This window comes from Zalophus californianus, chromosome 8 (genome assembly GCF_009762305.2).
Source record: "Zalophus californianus isolate mZalCal1 chromosome 8, mZalCal1.pri.v2, whole genome shotgun sequence".
Taxonomy (NCBI): domain Eukaryota; kingdom Metazoa; phylum Chordata; class Mammalia; order Carnivora; family Otariidae; genus Zalophus; species Zalophus californianus.
In genome coordinates, this window is record NC_045602.1 from 109,174,873 (window position 1) to 109,197,546 (window position 22,674).

Here is a 22,674-nt window from a genome sequence, read left to right on the forward strand (position 1 = left end):
GAACTGTTTGTTTTACTCATTTTCATTAAATGAGTCAGTTCTGGGGAGATAACATTTCCTACCTTCAGGTGCTGCTTGTAGGGGCCCACCCCCCCCTTTTAAACTTTTTAAAGACATTTTTCCTCATGATACCAGGGAGGATTGCTAGCCCCCGGGACCTGGGGGAGTTGTCTGGTTTTGTCTGGAAAATTCACGCACATTTGATTCGGTGTCCTCTCTACCCAGTGCTTTTAATCTTTACCCCCCACCCCCCAAAAAAAGTCCTTTCCCTGATTTGCAGTTAAAATCAACGTGGCAGAAAGACTTCTTATTTCTAGTCTAATAAAATTCTTGAAGAATAGCATTTGTAAACAGTGCCTTTAAGTCATTCATTAATTGCTAAGTGGAAGTTGGTGCTGGGGACACAGTGATGATGGGTGAATGGCCCTGTTCCGGCCCCGTGGGGAGAGGGGCGGGTCCACAGGCCGGGAGCTGGGCACAGATGGCTCAGATGATACCAAGGGAGCCCGTAGAGGCCGAGGTGCGTGCGCAGACCTGCCCTGGGCTGGCCGGTCACTGGAGCCGACGCGGCAGCTTGAACAGCAGAGATGCACCGACCATGGAGTCAGGCCACAGCCTGTCGGAGTGCCTTTAGAGGATGTTTTGGGGTTAAGGTCACCTTCCCCAGTTCCCCCAAAGTGGTCCTTTCTGAGCAGGATTGCCCTTGCCTCCTGGCCCAGGGTGGGGTGGTTTGCCCTTGGGCCGCCCTGACCTTGACTACATTGGCCCCCACCCACAATCAGGTCCCTGCTGTTCTCGGAGGATTCCTGGGGCTGCAGTGTGGCTCGGATTTGTGCCTGTTCTGCTCTCTGCCTGGGCTCTTCTTCGTAGCCCCTCCCATGTGCGGTGAAGTGCTTCTGGCCCTTTAGTTTAGGTCGGGGACTGCTCCTACAGACGTCCCCAGCTTCGTGTTTGGCCCTGACTAGCTGTGTCCTTCACATGGCAGAAACTCCACGGCAGCCTAGGGGTTGTTTTTTCCGTTGTCGTAAAACAGTAAATCCCTTCACTGGCACAGGGGTAGTCTGTCTTTGTGGTGCCCGGTGCCTCAGCTTCACCCAGAAATGATTGTTCGAAATGCAGATTGGAGGCCTCATCCGAGACTCTGATGAACCAGGCCTGGGTGAGATGCAGCACCCCCGGGATCCTAAAGCAGCTTCCTGGCAACTTGTAGGGTGACTTGCAGAAATCATGGCCAGAAAGTCCTGAGTTGTAGGGGAACACACTTTGAATCCGAAGAAGGAGATCCTGGAATGTTTTCTGGAGGAGGTAGTATTTTCTCTGTGCCTTGAATGAGGAATAAAAATTGAACATTGGAAGTGAGTTGCTGACTGAGAAGAGCAAAGGCTCAGAGGCAAGAAGCTGGAGTGCAGATCTGTGAAGGGGCTGGTGGTGAGGAGCCTGGGGCCCAGGGCTCTGGTCTTCTGGGTTTGGAGGAGGAAATGGGGTTCCTCCAGCAGAGTTTTAAAGAAAATCTGGGCTTAGGTTAGATTTTTCTCCATCCTAAGGCTAGAGCCCGACATGGGAATGTGTCACCATAAAGGTGCCTGTCTGCTCAGATTTATTCCTCCTAACGTCTAGTGACACTATGAACCTTAAAAACTTATTTGCAAAAAACCCACCACCTCTTCCCATGTTTCAGATAATACTTTCCCTATACCCTGGGGTGGCAAACTTTTTCTGTAAAGGGACAAGCAGTAAGCATTTGGGCTCTGTGGTCTCTTGTGACTACTAGACCTCCACCATTGTAGCCCCAAAGCCGCTGCAGACAGCGGGCAAATAAATGGGAGTGGCTATGTCCCGGTAAAACCTTTCTCACAAAGACAAGTTGTTTGCCAGATTGGGTTCATGGGCCAGTTTGCCAGCCCATGGTGTAAAGAAAGGCAGTTTGATTCGTTTCTTCCCAGCCGTCAGGACAAAGTAAAAGAGCAGGCAGTCCTGCCTGCATGGGGAACCCAGGGACCCGAGGTGGTGATGGGTGTGTGACCGAAGTGCAGAGATGAGCCCTGTGCAGACAGACAGACAATCAGCTGTCTGCTGGGGAAGGGCTTCAAAAAGCCCCTTCAGCAGCTGAGAATATCTAGTGCTTTATCCTCCTCCATCTTTTTCTCGGAAAATTGGCTTTGTATTTAGGGAAGTTCTTGTTTGATGAATTAATAAGCTCTCGTCACAGTTTTCCCTAAGAATCTTTCTGTCAAGCCGCTGATTGTCACTGCCAGTGTGGAGACCACCCTTAACTGCTGGGGTGCTTCTGCTGCTGACTCTCCAGCGGCCGCCGCCCTCCCACTGGTGCTGCGTGGGGCAGGTAGTGTGTGTGGGCTGAACCGTGAACGTGTGAGCATCCTGGGAGCCTGGGGCAGCACATGTGGGGATTTTCTATTACCCCTCACTTTCCAAAAGAATGCAGGGTCCCGGTTGCTTGAAATGAGGGAGCTTCTTTGCAGCTGTGTTCTCAGGACCATTGGTCATGTTTAAGCCATAAAATGTTTGCCCTGACAGGTGCCCAGGTGATGGTCAGGTCCAGACGAGGCTGGGAATAGTTCATGTCCCCGGGAGTGGAACCCAGAGCCAGTCTTCACTTTCCTATCCAGTGAGTCATCCAGTGCAGTGTCGATTGCACTATTCCTAGGACAGGTCTCTAAATGCAATCCACATTACGTGGCCCGGGGATGTGTTGCTGGAAATCTGAAACGATAGTAAAGTTGATGTTATTTGGGCCATTTGAGATGGCATCCATTGATCAGGTGTTGACCTCTCTTTGCCCTTTTAGGGCATTTCTGAAAAGTTACCAAATCAAACCGTGTTTTCCTTTAGTATACATTCCCGCTTCAGGTGGCCTTCACTCCCACTTTTGACGGTCCTGTGCTGCCCCTCCAACAGCTGGATGGTTGGTGGAGGGCGTGCCCATGTGAGTGACGGCCAGCAACGCATCTGGTCTGTACCGTGCAGCCCGCCTGCCTCTACACCCTAGAACCAGCATCCTGTCTACTCTTTTCAATTGATTTCATTGCATGATTTAAAATAGGAGAACAAGAGATCTTGAGGCCCATGTCTGGTGCAGAGAGGTGTGTGCCAGCTCTGGGCTTGTAACGTGGCTACGTACCCTTGAGCCAGAGCCACCTTCTCTCAGCCCATTTCCTGTTCCAGTCAGGGCAGGACGTGCTGTCAGAGTGTGGAGCGGCGCGCGTGCCGGGTGCCCGTCCACTGGCCAGGATGCTGATACAAGGCTGCTGGGGAGTATTTCAGAAGGATCTGGACATCTGGGAGTTCCCAGCCCCGCCAGCAGAAGGAGTCATTTTTATATTCCACCCGGAAAATGTTAAAAATAGCAATCAAGTTCTTATGTTAGCCTGTAAAGCTACCTTCATACAACGGTAGCTGAAATGCTGTACACTGAAAAATCTTTTGAATTTGAGTAGCTCAGGTGTTCAGAAAGTCAACATGGAGTATCTAAAATGTAATTGAATGGTGGCATTTGAGGACTGTAGGCAGGAGATTAAACAGAGTCCACATGCTTTCTGGGTTCTTTAAAAATAAGGTTTAGAACGCTCTCTGAGTATTTTTTATGATTAAGCAGGCTATTATATATGCTGTTGATTTGTAACTTAAAGTTTTCCTTTCCTCAGTAACTCTAGATCACTAACATGATTATGACGCTTATCCTCTAGGATTTAGGGCAGTTTTTGATTTACAAAATGGAATGCCAGGGGGAGATAGATTTTTTTTCCTGTGATAACCAATAAGGATGTGAAAGGGAGGAGGAGGAGGGTGGTAAATTGGAAGACACACTGGTGTTTAAGAAGGAGCTCACAAGCTCAGCAGGAAAGCGAGACTCCTGAAGGCCCGACATCCCCCACCCCCGAGGGGAAAGGTGGTGATGGCAGGGCCTGGTGTTGGGGTGTGGGCGCTGACCACAGGGCTCCACCGAGGCCCATGCAGGGCTGTGTGTGGGGAGCAGCAGGAGGGGAGGATGGAGAAGCCGGCGGCCCTGGCCGCATGCGGAGGAGATCTGTGTGGACTGGGGCTCTTTCTCCCGAGCGTGCCTGCATTTACTCATTGTGCTGTGTGTCTATGGAAAAGACTTGTTAAGCTGTCAAATCGTGAACTACCTCGGTAGTTCCTGATGCCGTGATCATGGTTTTGGTCTCGTTTCTTTTAGGTTACCCCTGTTTCAGGCCAGTGCTTTTGCATTTCTGGCCCCTGCTCGAGCCATCCTGTCTTTAGATAAATGGAAATGTAACACCACAGGTAACTGCAGTTATTTCCACGTACGTCATTGGGGTCCCTCAGCGCAGGTGATAGAAGGGAGGCCTGGACGTGCTGCCCACGGCAGCCTTAAATCCTTTCCGGAATCGGGCACAGAACACACAAACCAACAAACTGCTTAAAACACTCCAGTCTGTGGATCGTGTTTCTGTCTCTCTCTCTCTCTCCCCACTCGTTCCTCCCTAACCCCAGAGCAAGTAAGGACCAGAAAGGACCTCATTTCTCTATGCTAATGAAGTTGATAAATACGGGAATGGACTAGAACAACATTTGTGCTATTTTTCTGCCTCTTTCTTTCAGTGGATTTTATGAACCACCAGTAATCACTCTCTTTGCTGCATCAGCTTCCCTTCTCTGAACCATCTCTGCTTTTGAAGGATCTGGCTGCTTTGGTTTTCTGCAAATGACTTTTACCACCGCCCCCCGCCCCGCCCCGCCCATTTAGTGATCACAGAGATCCTTAAATAACCCGATAAGGTCAGGAAAAAATCAGATAGGGGGTTTGAGAAAATCAGATAGACCTGTTGTACTCTCAAAATACTGTTACACTTTCCGGTTCTAGGAGCAAAGTTTTCCAACCTTCATTTCCTTCCTTGCTCCTAGGAGTTAATTTGTGACCACTGATTTGATTTAGGAACTGGAAAAGGCCCTCTGTTTTCTCTAGGTTTTAAAAACCTCAATCAGCAACCTTGCTCTCAGGCATTTCAGTTAGCTTAGCTGCTTGCAAAGGTTGGTCTTTGTGTGAGTCTGGCACTAGCAATGTGCATCCCCAGTTCAGTCAGCTTTTGACACACTGGGAGCTCTCAGTCGATGAATAAATTTGGTTACATTAGCGCTGGGGACTCCACCTTTCAGTATGGTAAGCCATACTGTTGTAACTTGAATTTTAGGGATGGGTATTTTATACAAATATACTTAAAATAGGGAAGAAATTTCTCCTTACAAAGAGTAAAATGAATATATCCTGTGAAACATCAGTGTCACTCCAAAAAAATGTTGTCTCTGTTTTTGTTTTCAAGATGTTTCAGTGTCCAATGGAACCACAGAGCTGCTACACACAGAGCACATCTGGTACCCCCGGATACGTGAGGTAAAAGATGAACATTGTCTGCTTGGGGCTTCTTTGTGTTTCTTCCCCGCTTCACTGTTGGCTGTGCCCAAGAAATTGTATTTACTTGCGCTAAGCCCTCCTTTTCCTTTTCAACTTCTGACATGTTTATTTCTGTTGTGAAACTAAACTTAGATTGACATCACCATAAATAAAGCGTGCAGAAATGCTTTGTGCAACCAGGCAGTGTTGTTTCTTGCCCTTCATCCCCCCCGCCACCATGCACAGACCAGACTTACATCCTCCAGCGTAACTGGCCCGTTACCAGCTCCCTCGTAAGGAGCGACAGAGGCTGGCCTACGGGCAGCAGAACTCTTCATTCCTGCCTGCGTTTGCCCATGTGTGTGGGAAGAATTAAAGCTTATTGTCTGCTCTGGTGCACTTGAATAGAACAGGGCACGGGAGTCCTTAGCCGTGAAGAATGGCTGACCGTTTATCCAGATCTCCCCAAACCTGGAAGATCTTTCACCATTAGTTCAGAATGGGCGCAGATACAGCCATTCTCCACAAAAGAAGCGTTCCTTTGGAATTTGTGTCAATAGCACTTCCTTCTAAATGTCCCTCAGGGACTCACTCTAGAATCTGTGCTGGAGTGTTCCTCTGAGGCTGGCTTTGAATGTCCCATGTCTTGAGCGGGAGTCATAAATCTCTCACTTATCTGTGGGGAGGCAGGTTGGCTGTACATGTATCAGTGCCCGTTTCTGTAACGCTCCTATGTCAACCATGTCGTTCGTAGGTTGGCTAGACCCGACTCACCCCACTGGTTTCTTTTGAGGCCTCGGGGAATTTTCCAGCTGTGTCATGCCTGTTAGGTAGTAACTCACTGCTTGGCAGAACTGTCCGGTGTGGTTGCGGGTGACATTTGGAGTCTACGATCTACAAGCATCTCACTCTCCTGTCTGTGCCCTCTCTCGCTCCAGATCCAGGGTGCCATCATCATGTCCTCACTGATAGAAGTGGTCATCGGCCTCCTCGGCCTGCCTGGGGCTCTGCTGAAATACATCGGGCCCCTGACCATTACGCCCACAGTGGCCCTCATCGGGCTGTCTGGCTTCCAGGCGGCAGGAGAGAGAGCGGGGAAGCACTGGGGCATCGCCATGCTGTGAGTTCTCTAGACCACTTAGCACGGACTGTCAGCACCTCCCCTTCCCACACCTAGCGGCAGCCTCGTGGGGTATTTTGAGCATTTACGCAGACCTTAGGAGATAGGTTTTTTGTTTTGTTTGGTTTTAAGTAAGAATAATCTGACAGTTTAAACTTGATTTGTTTCTTACCAGAAAGTTATTGAAGGGTTTAAGACCCAGCGGTTGGGAAGTGACATGCAGTCAAGGTATTCCAAAGACCTGTTTGGCAGTGATGTGTAGAGGGAGGGTTGTAAGGTTTCACGCTTTAGGAAGGGGGTGTAAGATGGTGATGCCATTAGTTTTTAACTTCTGAGGTCATGCCAAGTCTCTTGCACATGAATGGAGATACCAAGAAGCCAATCCTTTAGATGAGACTCAAAAAAACCTTCCAGGTTGGCAGGAGACAGGGATGCTGCAGGAGGGTGTGTTGGCATTGAAGGAGACATGACTCCCCAGGCTCCTGCCAACACCTGTCGGGAGGTCGTGGCCCCTGCTAGAGTCCTGACAGTTACAGCTGGTCCTTCAGCATGGAAGTGCAAGTCCATTAAAGATGTCATTTACCCCTCAGTGTGTAGTCAGTAAAGACATCCAGGACTTCGATAATATTATAAGATTGATTAGTAGAGCCATAGAACTCTGTATACCACAAACAGAACCCGCATTCTTTTTGTGTGCCTGGAGAGCACATGAAAGAGTTGATATTGTCCTAGGGAAATGGTGCAAAACCTGGAATTTTGCCAACCAGTGAAATTTCTAAAATAAATAATAGAAGGCAATTTCCAGTTGTTTTTGTCTTATGAAGTCTTCTGTAATTATTAAACAGCATGTTGCACTTCTTGAGCCTCTGCATTAGTAGTGCTTTACCAAACACTCGTATACATCGTAAGTTAAGGTAAGTACCAGTGTTATCCCTATTTAACAGCAAAAGAAGCAGAGGCACAAGATGCAAAGTTCATTGCCTAGGCTCGCACAGCTAGTAAGTGGCTGGGATGGTTTTCAGAACCCAAATAGTCTGACCAGAATTTACTCTGTAATACTTAATCCAGCCTGTCTGTGTTGGAACAAGTAAAGCGCATCCTTGCGAAATTATAATCCACCTATCCTTACAAATTAAGGTATGTGAAAATGTCCAGGATTGTTCTTAATTTTCTCATTTCACTGAAGGTTGGTCAGTATTGCCCACACCAGCATGAGTGTGTAGAAGGGCATGGAAGAATGTTTGTTCAGTGAAATGCAGGAAGTTCCAAGAAGGAAAAGATGTAATTACCATCATACAGTAAAGTTAAAAACCAACAGTGAAAGGGTGAGCAAAACCCCCAGACCACTTAAAAGCTGGAAAGCACTGTTATAAATCACTCCTAGTCAGAGGGGAAATTGAAACTTCACAGTTGCTGATAATTTAGAAGATGATGGTGAGAACCGACCAATCCCATAGAGTAGTCAGAATTGTTCTAAAAAAAAATGCACCATCTTGGGGCACCTGGGTGGCTCATTCGGTTAAGTCTGCTCATCCATCTCCCTCTGCTCTCCCTTCACCACTCTCTCTCTCAAATAAATTTAAAAATCTTTTTAAAAAATCCGCACAATCTTAAAGGCAAAGTACATGAAGAGCTTATCTCTAGAAACTAGAAAAACAGGATAAAAATGAGCCTAATGGAGGCAGGGGACCAAAAATCAATACAGATACAAAAATACAGAAGAAATAGAAGTGAAAAATCCCAACATTGGTTCTTTGGAAAATAACATGTGGACACGCTTCTGGCAAGGCTAACTGAGCAGAGAAGGGAGTGAATGCACAAATAGAGGATAAAGCCTTAGGTCCAGGGAGGAAGAGTTCTAGCTGTGCTCCCTGTCCCCGCCTTTAAAAACAACAGCAGCAAATCAATAAAATGGGTGGTTTCCAGAAAAGCATAAAAACCAAAACAGACTTCTCCTCACCCTGATCGCTAAATGTCGGGGTTCCTCAGAACCTGGTTCTGGATCGCTTCCCTGCCACATGCTTTTCCCCTGGGGGACCCTGTCTAGGACGACCCCAGCAAGCCTCTGGTATGCTGGTGACTTCCAAAGAAGCCTGCAGCCCAGACCTCTGGACACCAGACTTAAACTCCAAGCCCTGGCCTGCACGCTCCAGGTGTTGTGACACAGGACACCTCAAACTTCAGGGGGAGAAAGTGTCAAGCTTTTGACTCCCTCCCTCCCCAAACCAGCCCCCCTCCCCCCCCCCGGCCATCTTGCTCTCAGCCAGGGCCACGACACACATCCAGCTGATGAAGCCAGAAGCCCTGCAGTTGTCCTTGATTCTTTGCTTTCTCTCTCTCCCCACGTGCAAACCATCTTTCTGCATCACCTCCAGGTCCAGTCCCACCACTCGACAGTCCTCACCCTTGTTCATTGCTTCCAAACTGGTCTTCAGCTTCTCTCCTGCTCCCTTCCTGCCCTGTGAAGTGCTTGGCCACTCTCTGCTCCTTACTCCTCCTTTTGAAACTCTTAATTGGACACAAGCTAGGATTTCGGAAGCTTGTAGGTCTTTTTGTTGTCTGTGTCTGAAACCTCCCTCACTGTCCCTCGTTCTATTTACATCTCGTGCCTGGGCACTTGGGGCCTTTTCACTCTGGAATCTCAGCTGTTTGGGGGGTGGGGTGGTAAATGATCTTGAATTATTTCATGGATGCCTTCCTCCCCTCTGTTCCTGCTTGTCCCTTTCTGGAACTTTTAGAATGTTGGACCTCCCAGACCCTTCCTCTGCTTTCCATTTCTTCATTTTTTTCCTCTATTCATGAGAAAATTTCTCGGTTGTATCTGTGCATCCACTGTCAAGCTTTTCCTTTCTGCTTTCATGTTTTTTAGTTTCCAGCCAGCTTCTTTTGTACGTGGGATGCCAGCTCTGCAAGGCTTTCGCTCAGCGCTGGTCCCCACGGCACCTCCAGCGCCTGGCCCACCACCTGTCACAGAGCAGGTGTTGAGTAAGCACCTCATAATAAGAAAGGAGGAATGGGGCTTGTGAGTACACCCCTGACCACAGAAGAGGCAAGAATGCTGTCAAAGGATTTTATCCCTAAAAAGTGTTCTGGGCTCCAGTGGTTAGTGAGTATATTATATTTCAAGGAAGGGCAAATGCCTACACTGGGTAAGTGGTTCTGGCACTTTGAGAAACCAGGGAAACTTCCCAGCCAGTTTTATCTAAATGGCAGATTCTGACAGAGCTAATACCAAAGGGACAGCCTGGTTCAACATTTCCTTTCCTCCCTAGAGTTGGTGTCAAGCCTCAAGCTTAGTTCAGATATGTTTAGGTAGTAGCGTGCTAAAGCTCAGCATCTTTCTGTACTTTAAGTCTCCTTGTGATCTTTTAAAATGGTAGTGTGCAGAAGACCCTTTTCAGAAAAAGGCCTTAGTGTCCAGCTCTGCACACACAATTTATGTTTTTAGTGCCATATCTAGTAACATATCTTGGAAGAATGTTCTTTGGAACATGGCTTGGGAAAATGCTATAGGTAATAATAAAAAAGCCGACACATTATGTGTGTCATTTTAGAAGCTCAAGGATGATTAAATATTAGAAAAATTTTATTTTTAAGATTTTATTTATTTGTCAGAGAGCGAGAGCACAAGCAGGGGGAGCGAGCAGGAAGCCCGATGTGGAGCTCCATCCCAGGACCCCGGGATCATGACCTGAGCCAAAGGCAGACGCTTAACGACTGAGCCACCCAGGTGTCCCTAGAAAATTAATAAAATTCATTATAGGCCCATGGTGGGTTTAATAATAAAAAACCATGGTGACAACTAAATCACATTCAGTCTCTATCTCTGCTGCCAACTGTTAGCAGTATGGGGATAGAAGGATCTTTCATGAATAAGATTTTTAAGTGCCTCATTCTTTAATGGTGAAAGACTTAAATATCAGTCCTGCCTGCTGAAATCAGAAACCAAGATAAGCATGTTTATTATTACCGGTATCATTTAAGGTTGTTCTGGATGTGTTAATCAGTGAATAAGAAAATAAAGTAATAAGGATCATTCCCAGAGAACTCAGAGAGAAGGGAATGGTACAAGTTGCTCTTACAAGAATTAAACTACGTTTCCGAACTTAATGCATTTTTTTTTTTTAAGATTTTATTTATTTATTTGACAGAGACACAGCGAGAGAGGGAACACAAGCAGGGGGAGTGAGAGCAGGGAGCCCGATGCGGGGCTCGATTCCAGGACCCTGGGATCATGACCTGAGCCGAAGGCAGACGCTTAACGACTGAGCCACCCAGGCGCCCCTTAATAATGCATTATTAATAACAACAATAACAATAACAGTACTTATTGTTAATACAATACTGTAGTCCTGGAAGGATAGACATTAGTAGAGCAGAACAGGAGGGATAGAAACAGAACCAAGAAGAAATTAATATTTAGTGTATGACGGCAGTCATATTGGCAATCAGTGGGGAATAGAAAAATTAGAAAAATTAGATAATTATTTGGAAAAAAATTTAGATTCCTGGTTTATATCAAATTACATTTCAGTTGAATTAAAGACTTAAGTATAGAAAGTAAAACAGTGAATTGTGCCAGAAGAAAATGTACATAAATATTTGATCATGGGACAGGGAAGTTTTTTTTTTTAAGATTATTTATTTTTGCAAGAGAGAGAGCGGAGGGAGAAGCAGACTCCCCGCTGAGCAGGGAACCTGATGCGGGACTCCATCCCAGGACCCTGGGATCATGACCTGAGCCGAAGGCAGACATTTAACCCACTGAGCCACCCAGGGGCCCAGGAGAAGATCCTTCTTAAAGCAGATATTGAAAAGAGAAAGACTGATAGATTTTACTACCGATGCATTTAAAACTCCTATCAAAACCCACTGAAACTAAATTATAAATGAATCTGGGATAAATTTACAACAAATTCCATTAAAAAGGCTAATGTCCTTAATTTATAGTTTCACCAATCCTGGTAAAGCTACGTACGTCACTGTGTTCATATTTAGGTATACAGGGCAAATACTAACTTTTCACTAGTTAAAAATGTCTTGATTAAATTAACTAGTGAAAAGTTAGTATTTGCCCTGTATACATAAATATGAACACAGTGACGTACGTAGCTTTACCAGGATCGTCTGCTTTTCACCCTAACAGTTTGTTTGGGCTCTCCTCTCTAAGACTGTGTGTTTAGATCTACTCCATTCTTTGTAAAATTGCACAGTGCTAAATAGTATGAAATAGCATAGAATTTATGAAACCATTCCCCAGTTGATACTCATGCTTGTTTAAAATATTTGCTGTTGTGAACAATGCTGAAATACATACTCTTTAGTGTAAGGGATGAATGTTAAATGACAATAGTTTTTTAAATTGATGAAATTGGTAGGGATTTAAAAGTATAAGACTATGGGGCGCCTGCATAGCTCAGTCGGTTAAGCCTCTGACTCTTGATTTCGGCTCAGGTCATGATCTCAGGGTCCTGGGATCCAGCCCTGTTGGGCTCCCTGCTCAGTGGGGACCTTCTCCCTCTGCCCCTCCCCCTGCTCGCTCTCGCTCTCTGTGTCTCTCTCTCTCAAATCTTTAAAAAAAAAAAAGTATAAGACTTTGTACTGCGGTGAGTAGCAAGTGGATGTTTTTGATCTCTGGGTGGGATTGTAAATTCATCCAACTTTTATGTATTTGGCAGTTTGTATCAGAAGCTTTTTAATAAGAAAAAAACTTTATAATAAGGCATTTACTCTTTGGCAGATCCATTCTAGTCCTAGGAACCTGCCGTAAGGAGATGTGTAGACAGGTGCCAGGGAGGGGTGATCTGTCACAGTTGTTTATGCCCCCAGTGTCACACCATATGGAAACTGTGTAACAAGATGTACTATGTACATAAGGTGGGATGCTAAGTAGCCAGCCACTAAGGTGCTGTTGCTGATTTCCATCTGTAGAGGTTGTGGCATTAATAGGGGCTACAAGCTAGCTGGGAAATACATTGTGAAGTCTGATTCCATTTTGGGTCAGATGATGACCTGTTTGTGCTCCAAGGGCAAGGGTAACATCAGGCAGTCCCGTGTCCCTCTCTAACCCCGGTGCCCCGGACCCGGTGACACCCTGTAAGTATCCAGGGAATGGAAGCTGTTCAGAATCTGTAGGCCAGAATGTTACATGGGTTGTTACCCAGCTGGGATGATGAGTGATCTTCAGGATTTTGTCTTTTTGCTTATCTGCCTTTTATAATTTTCCTGTATTTTAGTGTGCATTGCATTGCTTGCATAATATTTGTAAGGTAGAAGGTCAGCAAGCCAGTGGTTGGACAGAACCCTGGCCTGAGAACCTGGGGCTGGCTCATCCTTTCCCATTCTCTGGTCGGCCTAGATGTGTGAGCTCGGGCACAGCCCCCCCTTCCCCGCCCCCCCCCCTTGCCCACCCCCCCCCCAACCCCGGCCCTGAGCCTCTACTCCTGCCACCTCTCTGTGATGGGACTGCCTGCCCTACCTGCTGCACAGGCTATTTGAGGATAAACATAAATTAGAAGGGGATGGGTTTTAGAGTGGCAGAAAAATGGAGTGTTCATCTGCCTAGTCCACTCGCTTCATTTTTGCTGCCAGATTTGGCCTGAGATCTGGGTGTCCTTCCTGAATTCTCTATGTGTCCCTCCTCCCCTTGTAAACATGCTTTAAAACGTGAACACCATAGTGCAGGCGATAATAGGTGGGTGTTGCCTGAAATAATGATAATAATAGACTTGGGGCCTTTTGGGATCTCATAGTGTTCACTTTGAAATAAATCAGCATTTTTTTGGAACATGAAAATTTTATGTTGATCTAAATTTAAAGTAAACCAGGGGTACCTGGGTGGCTCAGTCATTAAGTGTCTGCCTTCAGCTCAGGTCATGATCCCAGGGTACTGGGATCGAGCCTCTCATTGGGCTCCCTGCTCGGTGGGAAGCCTGCTTCTCCCTCTCCCACTCCCCCCTGCTTGTGTTCTCTCTTTCGCCCTGTCTCTATCAAATAAATAAAATCTTTAAAAAAAAATAAATTTAAAGTAAACCAGTTTTGGCACCTGTCATTACCATAACTTTTTTTTTTTTAAAGATTTATTTATTTGAGAGAGAGAATGAGATAGATCATGAGGGTCAGAGGGAGAAGCAGACTCCCTGCTGAACAGGGAGCCCAATGCGGGACTCGATCCCGGGACTCCAGGATCATGACCTCAGTCAAAGGCAGTCGCTTAACCAACTGAGCCACCCAAGCGCCCCCGTAACATTTTTTTCAAAGATTTTATTTATTTGTCAGAGAGAGAGAGCGCAAGCAGGGGGAGTGGCAGACAGAGGCAGAGGGAGAAGCAGACTCCCTGCTGAGCAAGGAGCCTGATGCAGGACTTGATCCCAGGACCCTGGGATCATCACCTGAGCTGAAGGCAGATGCTTAACAGACTGAGCCACCCAGGTGTCCCACCATAACATTTTTTTATTAAATTTCACCACCCCGGGGGAATTGGAATAGCTTGGGCACCATGTATATTTCCAGCCTCCAACAGGTACTGGCTTGATGACTTTGTGTTTGGGCTGAGACCCCCATCACCAGTGAGCAAAGCATTTGGTGGATAGGTGGGGAGAGGATGGTGTGGCATGGGCCGGTTCCCCAGCTGGCTATAGGCTACATGCCTCATTAGGAACGTGACAGTGAAACTGCACTTGACCGGCTGTCAGTGGAGCTGATAATTCCATCTCCGCAATTGGAGCTGTGCCCAGGAACAATTAAGCTGAGCTTTGACTGAGAACCCACTCTTGTGCCAGCTCTCCCTCGGGTTGTAAGTGAGAGTGCATCCCTGTGGGTGATGAAACACGTCATTGCAGACCTTCATTGTGTCAGCGATGGGAAGCCATCCCACGCTGGCCACGCTTGGTAGCAGGCGTATGAGGATGTGTTGGGTCCTGTTGCAGAGGAGTCACTCGATGTCGCTGCCTCCTGTGATCCTTAGTGCAGCTGGGTCAGGAGTGTGGGGCTCAAGGTAGAGAGCCTTCTGAGCCAGCCCCAGCATCCCTGCTCTTAGGATAGTGTGGCAAAGTAGTTCAGAGCCCAGGCTGTAGAGTTAGACCCCCTGGCCTGGCCACCTGCCCTGCAAACCCTGGCTGCATGATCTTGGACTGCTGTCTTCGTCTGTCTGGGACGTGGGTGGTCATAGAAGCCACTGCTGCAGAAGGCTGGGATGATGGGCAGGACGGCCTTCACATAGTGTCTGACACAGACAAACCTCCCAGGAATGTTGTTAATACTGAATTCTGTATGTAGCCTCCTTAAATGTTGAAGCTTTTTGCTTTTTGAAGCAGTTTATGCTCTTGATACATAAATCACAAAATACGGAAAAGTAGAAAAGTCTCAAAACATATTGCCAACTGTAGGCAATCCCTGTGAGCATTTTGGACCCTGTCCTCCTTGCCTGTTTGCACACATGTGTGCATGGACATGCCCGTGTGGCAAGTGCTTGTTCTGTAGTTAATTCCTAGTTGTGATTATAGTGTGCATTGTCTTGTATGTGGTATCTTTTTCCCTTACGTGGTGTGAGCATCTCTCCTGAGTATGTGCATTCTTCAGGTTTTCTTATTCTGTTAAGGAAAATTTAGCCAAAGCTTTGTATGGCAGTTTCATTTAGTATCAAGATATGCCTAGAACTAATATCTTTCCCAAAATGGCATTTCCAAAAGATAACAGTTTTTTTTTTTTAAGATTTTATTTATTTATTTGACAGACATAGCAAAAGAGGGAACACAAGCAGGGGGGGTGGGGGAGGGAGAAGCAGGCCTTCCCTCTAAGCAGGGAGCCCGATGTGGGGCTCAATCCCAGGACCCTGGGATCATGACCTGAGCCGAAGGCAGACGCTTAACGACTGAGCCACCCAGGCACCTCCCCAAATAACAGTTAATAGGACTAGGAGCTTTCTAGAGAAATGAATCGAATATATGTGGTCAGTTTTGCTGTTGAAGCTTTGAGTATTATTTTAAAACACAGACAACCTTTAACCTAGTTTATTTTCTCTCTCTCTCTCATCAGGACAATTTTCCTAGTATTATTGTTTTCGCAGTATGCCAGAAATGTTAAATTTCCTCTCCCAATTTACAAATCCAAGAAAGGATGGACTGCATACAAGTTACAGCTTTTCAAAATGTTCCCTGTGAGTAGTCACTTCTGTTTTTTCCGACAATACTGCCTTTGTTTAAGTGAAAGGAAGTTTTAAGCATGTCTTCCTGGGGGAACTAGGTTGGGGTTGTAACATCAGGGTACTAATGAGCACGAAATTGTCGTGGGCTTAAGGTTTACCAGCGGCAGAAGGTTCTGGTTTTGAAATCCTCTCAGGAGTGTGAAGAAGGGCACTGTTCTTGAGACAGAGGGAGATCTGTGTTCCCATGGCTTCTGCAAGTACGTTGTCCGTTATTCTTATTTCTAGCCAGGCTGGGAGTTAAAATAGCTTTACCTGCATAAAACTCTCTCTAGATGTGATTCCATCCAGGAGTAGGCTCTCAGCAGGTCTGTAATGTGTTTTTTTCTGCAAAGTACCAACGATGGTGGAGGTTCTGGGGTATGATATTCAGGCCGTAGGAAGATGTGTGTTTTGCCAGCATCCACCACCTTGGTTGGCCTCATGGAGCTTTTCCCTTTGACCACTTTTAGATCATCCTGGCCATCCTTGTGTCCTGGCTGCTGTGCTTCATCTTCACAGTGACTGACGTCTTCCCTCCCGACAGCACAAAGTACGGCTTCTATGCTCGGACGGACGCCAGGCAGGGCGTGCTTCTGGTAGCCCCGTGGTTTAAGGTCCCGTACCCGTGTAAGTACCCTGATGGCCAGAGGGAGAGGGGTCAGGAGCTCACAAGAGCCCTCCTTAGAGGAGCTGGAAGGCGGCAGAAGGTTCTGCAGCTTGAAAAGCCTCTTTGTCCTAGAATGTCCCTTGAAAGTTTTACCATTCAGAGGATTTGACAGCGGACAGGGGGAGGCCCTGACCCCAGAGGACTGACACTAATGCTCAGAGATTTGCGAGCTCCCTTCCCAGATGAACTAGTTCTTTTGGTTCCACTGGGATGAAATCCTGGACAAAGGGTCTCTTGCCAGGGTTGAAGAAGGCAAGTATAGTGCTGCATGGTACCTAAGCTGCCCACACAGAGCAGGCTTCAGCAGGAGAGGCCTGAAGATTAGCAAGCCGACTGCTCAAGCATGATGGGATTTGTGTAATCTTTTAATGGGTAGCCATAATCTTTGTTTTTTATTTGGTCACAGCTGCCAGAAGTAAAGGGATACTCACCAATAGGTGGAAGATGGCTCTTAGGTTATAATTTAAGTGTTGGATAACTCTTGTCAAGGTGTGTGGGGTGGGAGGTGCAGTCCTAAGCTGAGGTATCACTTGGATTCACACATAATACTTTCTAGGTCCCAGCGCCAAAAGTGACTTGCATGAATCCAGTGGTTATTAATGCTTGGGCCTTTTAATTAGAACCGAAACCTGACCTTAGTCGAGTTCTGCTGATTTATTCCCCTGCTCAGTAGCCACATCTTCACATTTTATGATGATAAGGAGAAAAAGCAGGAAAAGCCAAGAATAGTAAGGTTGGTTTTAAGGAAACTGTTCCGAGCATGTTAAATGATAGTGATGTTGGCAGTTCCTTCTATCATTGACAGGTTTAGACTTAAAAAAGTTTATTCTTTTTAAAATAATATTCTCATAAGATCATATGGTCTAACTATGTATTTATGTACACCTGTCCCTTTTCCCAAAAAAGAATAAATGCATGGTTTATAAACAGACATATAATCCGAGATAAAAATGAGATGAAACCTGTTGGTCAGGCAGTCAGAAGGAGGTGTGGGAGGCTGGTAGGAAGAGCACATGCTGGAAATCTAAGTTGCTATGGATTATAAAGAAATGGACAAAGGTATACCAGGCAGATGCTAACAAAAGTGAATGTGGCTTTGTTAACTTATGGCTAAATAGAATAAATAGATTCCAAAATGAAAAGCATTAAAGGGGGGGCAAAGAAAAAAGCCATTTCTTTTTGACTAATAAAAAGTATAGTTTGCTGAAGGATTTTTTTTAAGATTTTGTTTATTTCTTAGAGCGAGAGCATAAGCAAGGAGGAGGAGCAGAGGGAGAGGGAGAAGCGGGCTACCTGATGAGCGGGGAGCCTGACGCGGGGCTTGATCCCAGGACCCCCGGACCATGGCCCAGGCCAAAGGCAGATGCTTAATCAACTCTTAATCAAGAGCCACCCAGGACCCCTTGCTGAAAGATTTTTTAAAATATATCTGTAACCTGGGGCTCCTGGGTGGCTCAGTCGTTGGGCGTCTGCCTTCGGCTCGGGTCATGGTCCCAGGGTCCTGGGATCGAAACCCCACGTTGGGAGGCCTGCTTCTCCCTCTCCCACTCCGTCTCCCACTCCCCTTGCTTGTATTCCCTCTCTTGCTTTGTCTCTCTCTGTCAAATAAATAAAATCTTTAAAAAAAGGAAGAGCAAACGCTGGGAGGTCTTCTCTGTGGTGCAGGCCAGTCCCAAGATGAGCACAAATGAGGAACACAGGGTAAGCTGTTTGGGAAGAGCAGCTGTGCATGTGCTGAGACACCAAAGAGATGTCCCCAGGGTCCTCCCCCCCCGTGCATGAGGGGCCATGGCCAAGTGGACTGGGCACCTGGCCCCAGGATGGCAGGCTGTGCTGTTGGGCTCCTCCTCACCACAGCCCTTCACTGCCTCGAGCTGCTCTGGGGCCACGGCTCCTGGGGCAGAAGGCCACCCCAGAGAGCAAGAGGGCACCCCCTCTGACAGTTTGGCTCAATCTGGAGACAGGTTTCCAGATATCTACAGCAGAGGTCCTTAGTCTTTAGTGTGAGAAAAATTGGTTAAAACACAGTTTGGGGGCCCAAAATGTCAGTAGCGCTGAGGCTAAGAAACTGCTTTAAAGTAACATCATAAATTAGGCATTTTAGTTAAAGGGGGTTAAATAACAGTTCAAAGAGAAGGCTGGAAGCCAACAAGATTTATATGCACATATGCACACATGTAGCTGACTCTTGAACAAGTGGAGGGGGGGAGGTTGGTGCACCCCACCCCCACCATCAAAAATCTGCATATAACTTTCTTCCCCAAAACTTAACTACTAAGACCCTTACTAATAAGGTCAACAGCTAATTAACACGTTTTGTATGTTACATGTTTTATACACTGTATCCTTACAAAAAAAATAAGCTAGAGAAAATAAAATGCTACTAAGAAAATCATAAGAGAAAATATATTTATACTATTGTACTGCATTTATTGGAAAAAACCTGCAAGTAAGTGGACCAGTGCGGTTCAAACCTGTGCTGTTCAAGGGTCTACTGTATATAGAAATGATCTGAAGGAAGAGGGATCAAAAATTTAGAAGAGTACGATTTAAAATGTTGAAGTAGATGGAATAAAGATTTTACAAAATCAAAGTTAAGGGCTGCAGGCAAAAGGGAAAAAGAAAAAAACAGTGTAAAGAGACTAAGAAGTAAAAGGCAATTTCTGAAGAAACAATAAATGGCAAAATGAGTATTCCCCCCTACAAATCAAGACACTAAAATGAAACCACAATGCTCTGTCAGTAACAAGGTAACTATGTAAAAGATTGCTTAGAAAATACAAAATGTTGCTGGATAAAGAAATCATGGGCACGAGAAAAATCTGCTCCAAACCCGCCCAGAAGGCCACGGTGACTGACCCTGGCCCTGTGTGCTCCCAGGCGGCAGCAGTTCTGCCCTCGCACACACCCCTGGCCTGTCTGCTCGCTGCACTTCCTCTTCCTCTTCCCAAAGCTGGGTCCCCCGCTGCGGCTCGTGTGGCAGTCCAGATACTCAAGAGAAAGTGACCTGGGGACTTCGCTTTGCTTTTTAAAGGAAACTGTTTAATTTTCCATAACACGATTTACTGTAAAAAAAAAAAAAAAAAAAAAAAAGCACTGATCTTACATCAGAGGGCCGTCTGTGTCTGATGCCATGCTTTACTGCTGGGATTTAAATTTAGCTGGTGGTGACTTTTCACTGCATTTTCATTTAATGCCACCACCTGGGCAAGATCCCCGTTGTTTTGTGCCATACTTTGCACAGCTGGGTTAAAAATCTTCTTCATAGAAATATCCATCCCAACAGGAATTCTTACCCTAGTGGGCTCTGTTAAATTGTAATTTAGTAGAAGACACCAAGCGTGGCTCGGAAGCAGCCTCCTCTTCTAACCACTTGCTTTTTATTAAAGACAGAGAACAGACCAGTCCTGGTTCATCTGACTCAGGAACTGTCCCCAGGCATCTAGTGCACTGATGAGTGACACTTAAAAATAAACAAAAGATTTTCCCTGCGCCTTGGAATCTGAGTGTGTCGTGTGGAGTCCTTTGCTGTCTTGATTCCTTTCACCTGTTTTCCTTCCCTAGTTCAGTGGGGCCTGCCCACCGTCTCCGCCGCCGGTGTCATCGGCATGCTCAGCGCAGTGGTCGCCAGTATTATTGAGTCCATCGGGGATTATTACGCCTGCGCAAGGCTCTCCTGTGCACCGCCGCCCCCCATCCATGCAATCAACAGGTATGTTCCTCAGAAAATGGAGTTCTTCTTGGGCCCAGTGCCTCATTGCTTGGCTCTTTGGTTAATCTTGGAGAAGAAAAGGAGTTTTCAGCATGGAAGCAGCCAGGCAGCAGGGCTCTTTATTGGTTGTCTGTCTTGGGACAAGTCACTGCCCCCATTTTGCTCTCATTTTGCTTATTGTAGCATGGAGGGCAGTTCCCACCCTTCCTTCCGCCTTGACAGCCATGTAAGACGCTCTCTCTGAGACCATGCCAGACCTTAAACTCGCCACAACAGATGTGAGGCAGTGCCATCTTTCTTTGCTTGGTTTGGGGTCATGGATGGATGTCCCCTTTGATTTCTTCTTTCCGTTACTGTTTTTTTTTTTTTTTTTTTAAGATTTTATTTATTTGACAGAGAGAGGGAACACAAGCAGGGGGAGCGGGGGAGAGGGAGAAGCAGGCTTCCCGCAGAGCGGGGAGCCTGATGCAGGGCTCGATCCCAGGACCCTGGGATCACGACCTGAGCCGAAGGCAGACGCTTAACCACTGAGCCACCCAGGTGCCCCTTTCCATTACTGTTCTTAGGGGTAAATGCTGTGTCCTCTATTCACAATTATAATTCCCATGTAGAGGAACAAGAAGAGCAGGAATAGGTGAAGTCTGCAGAATCTTGAGACTTACGGGCAGTGGGGTTTATCTTCTCAACACACCTGGTCTTCAGTTTCTGGGTGCTGAGAGCGAATTGGACCCTGTGGAGGCCTCAGAGAAGAGCGTACTTCAGCTTCCCCCTCCCCTTGCCCAGCCAGCTGCTGCCCTCCTGGAAGGATTGCGTATGATAAGATCCAGTAGACTGATCTCTTAGCATGTCTTGCTTCGGTTGTGTTATTAGTGTTTACACTCCAGGTTTTTGCAGCTTTCTCTAATGGATGTTGCATTTGATGGAGTTACTTACAAATCAATTGTTTTTAAAAAGTTCCAAAGTTGACAAAATTACAAAGCATTTCCTTCCTGATGAAACTATTAATAATAAAGGAATCAGATCAGCCAGACGGCCCATATTTGTCTTAGATCCCAACAAATAGCTCTGTTTTCTGGCTAAAAGCCTTTAATTTGGAATGGTTTTTAAACACCTGTGTCTAATGTGTGGTTCCCAGAAGTGCTTCTCACAGTTGAATGAGCATGGGGGATCCTGTTAAAATGCAGGTTCTACTTCAGCAGGTCTGGGGTGGGGCCTGAGCCTCTGCACTTCTAACCCTTTCCAGGAGTGTGGAGGCTCCCCAGCCGTGCACGCCACCTTTGGGGTGCAGCCACTTAGAGCATATTTCACTCATTTCCCCCATTGAATGAATGTTTCTCTTTCCCCCATTCCTTTACATTTTAGGGGGATTTTCGTGGAGGGTCTCTCCTGTGTTCTCGATGGCATATTTGGTACTGGGAATGGCTCTACTTCATCCAGTCCCAACATTGGTGTTTTGGGAATTACTAAGGTACAGCTATTTTTCTAATTAAATGGTTGGGCCTCTAAGTGTTGATCCATTTCATCGATTGGTCTAACCACCGTGAATTCTAAAAGGAAGGCTTCCAGCTCTGAGGTCATTCCCCCTCCATCTCCTTTTTCTCATTGATGGGTTTCTGGAATGCTGATAGAGGTCTCCCTCCCTTGGCTGCCTGGGTAGCCAGGCACTCAGTGCTGTCACTACTTCGTAGGCATTCTACAAATATTTACTAAGCACCAGCCCTGTGCCAGGGTACTGTTCCAGGCACTTGGGATTTCACAGTGAATAAAACAAAATTCCTGCCGTCGGCATTTACATTCTAGACAGAGGAATACAAACCCTAGACAGTAAGCATAGTAAGTATAAGAAAAACACAGGGCAGGAGTGGGTATTGGGAGTGAGGGCTGGTAAGTGTGAAATAGGGTCAGGCTAAGCCTCACTGAGAAGATGACCTTGAGCAAGGAACTGAACAGGGCAGGTGGAGGGAGCCATGTAGGCCCCCTGGGGAAGGACGTTCAGGCCAAGAACAGAGCCATCATGAAGCCCTGTCATGAGAGCAGGACCGCAGGCTGCCCATCAGCAAAGAGGCCGTTGAGGCAAGAGGGGCGGGGGCGGTTGGTAAGAGCAGATGACATCCTCCAGGTAATGGAGGACCAGGTCACACAGGCCCCAGAAGCTGCCAGAGACAGGAAGGGTGTCCCCTGGGCTGTGGCTCCATCAGGGTTTTGGGGTTTTTTTGGGGGGTGTTTAGAGAGCAAGAGGGGGCGCATGCTTGTGCACACACATGGGCAAGTTGGGGGGTGGGGCAGAGAGAAAGTGAGAATTTTTTTTTTTTAAAGATTTTATTTATTCATGAGAGAGAGAGAGAGAGAGGCAGAGGGAGAAGCAGGCTCCCAAGGAGCAGGGAGCCCGATGCGGGACTCGATCCTAGGACTCTGGGATCATGACCTGAGCCGAAGGCAGACGCTTAACCATCTGAGCCACCCAGGCGCCCAGAAAGTGAGAATCTTAAGCAGCCTCCGTGCCCAGTGCCGAGCCCAACATGGGGCCTGATCCCACGACCCTGAGATCATGACCTGAGCTGAAATTAAGTGTCGGGTGCTTAACTGACTGAGCCACCCC

At 46.7% G+C, this 22,674-nt stretch overlaps 1 protein-coding gene across 11 annotated transcripts in view; it reads left to right on the forward strand.

Moving 5' to 3' along the window:
• Positions 1-22,674, forward strand: part of SLC23A2 (solute carrier family 23 member 2) — a 136,549-nt gene that overhangs the window by 99,042 nt on the left and 14,833 nt on the right. For all 11 annotated transcript variants that reach the window (XM_027621029.2, XM_027621030.2, XM_027621031.2 and 8 more), the window contains 7 exons: positions 4,196-4,284; positions 5,322-5,392; positions 6,331-6,512; positions 15,549-15,669; positions 16,167-16,323; positions 19,928-20,075; positions 21,438-21,543. In XM_027621029.2, coding sequence (XP_027476830.1) covers positions 4,196-4,284; positions 5,322-5,392; positions 6,331-6,512; positions 15,549-15,669; positions 16,167-16,323; positions 19,928-20,075; positions 21,438-21,543 — 874 coding nt within the window. The remainder of the gene's footprint in view (positions 1-4,195; positions 4,285-5,321; positions 5,393-6,330; positions 6,513-15,548; positions 15,670-16,166; positions 16,324-19,927; positions 20,076-21,437; positions 21,544-22,674) is intronic.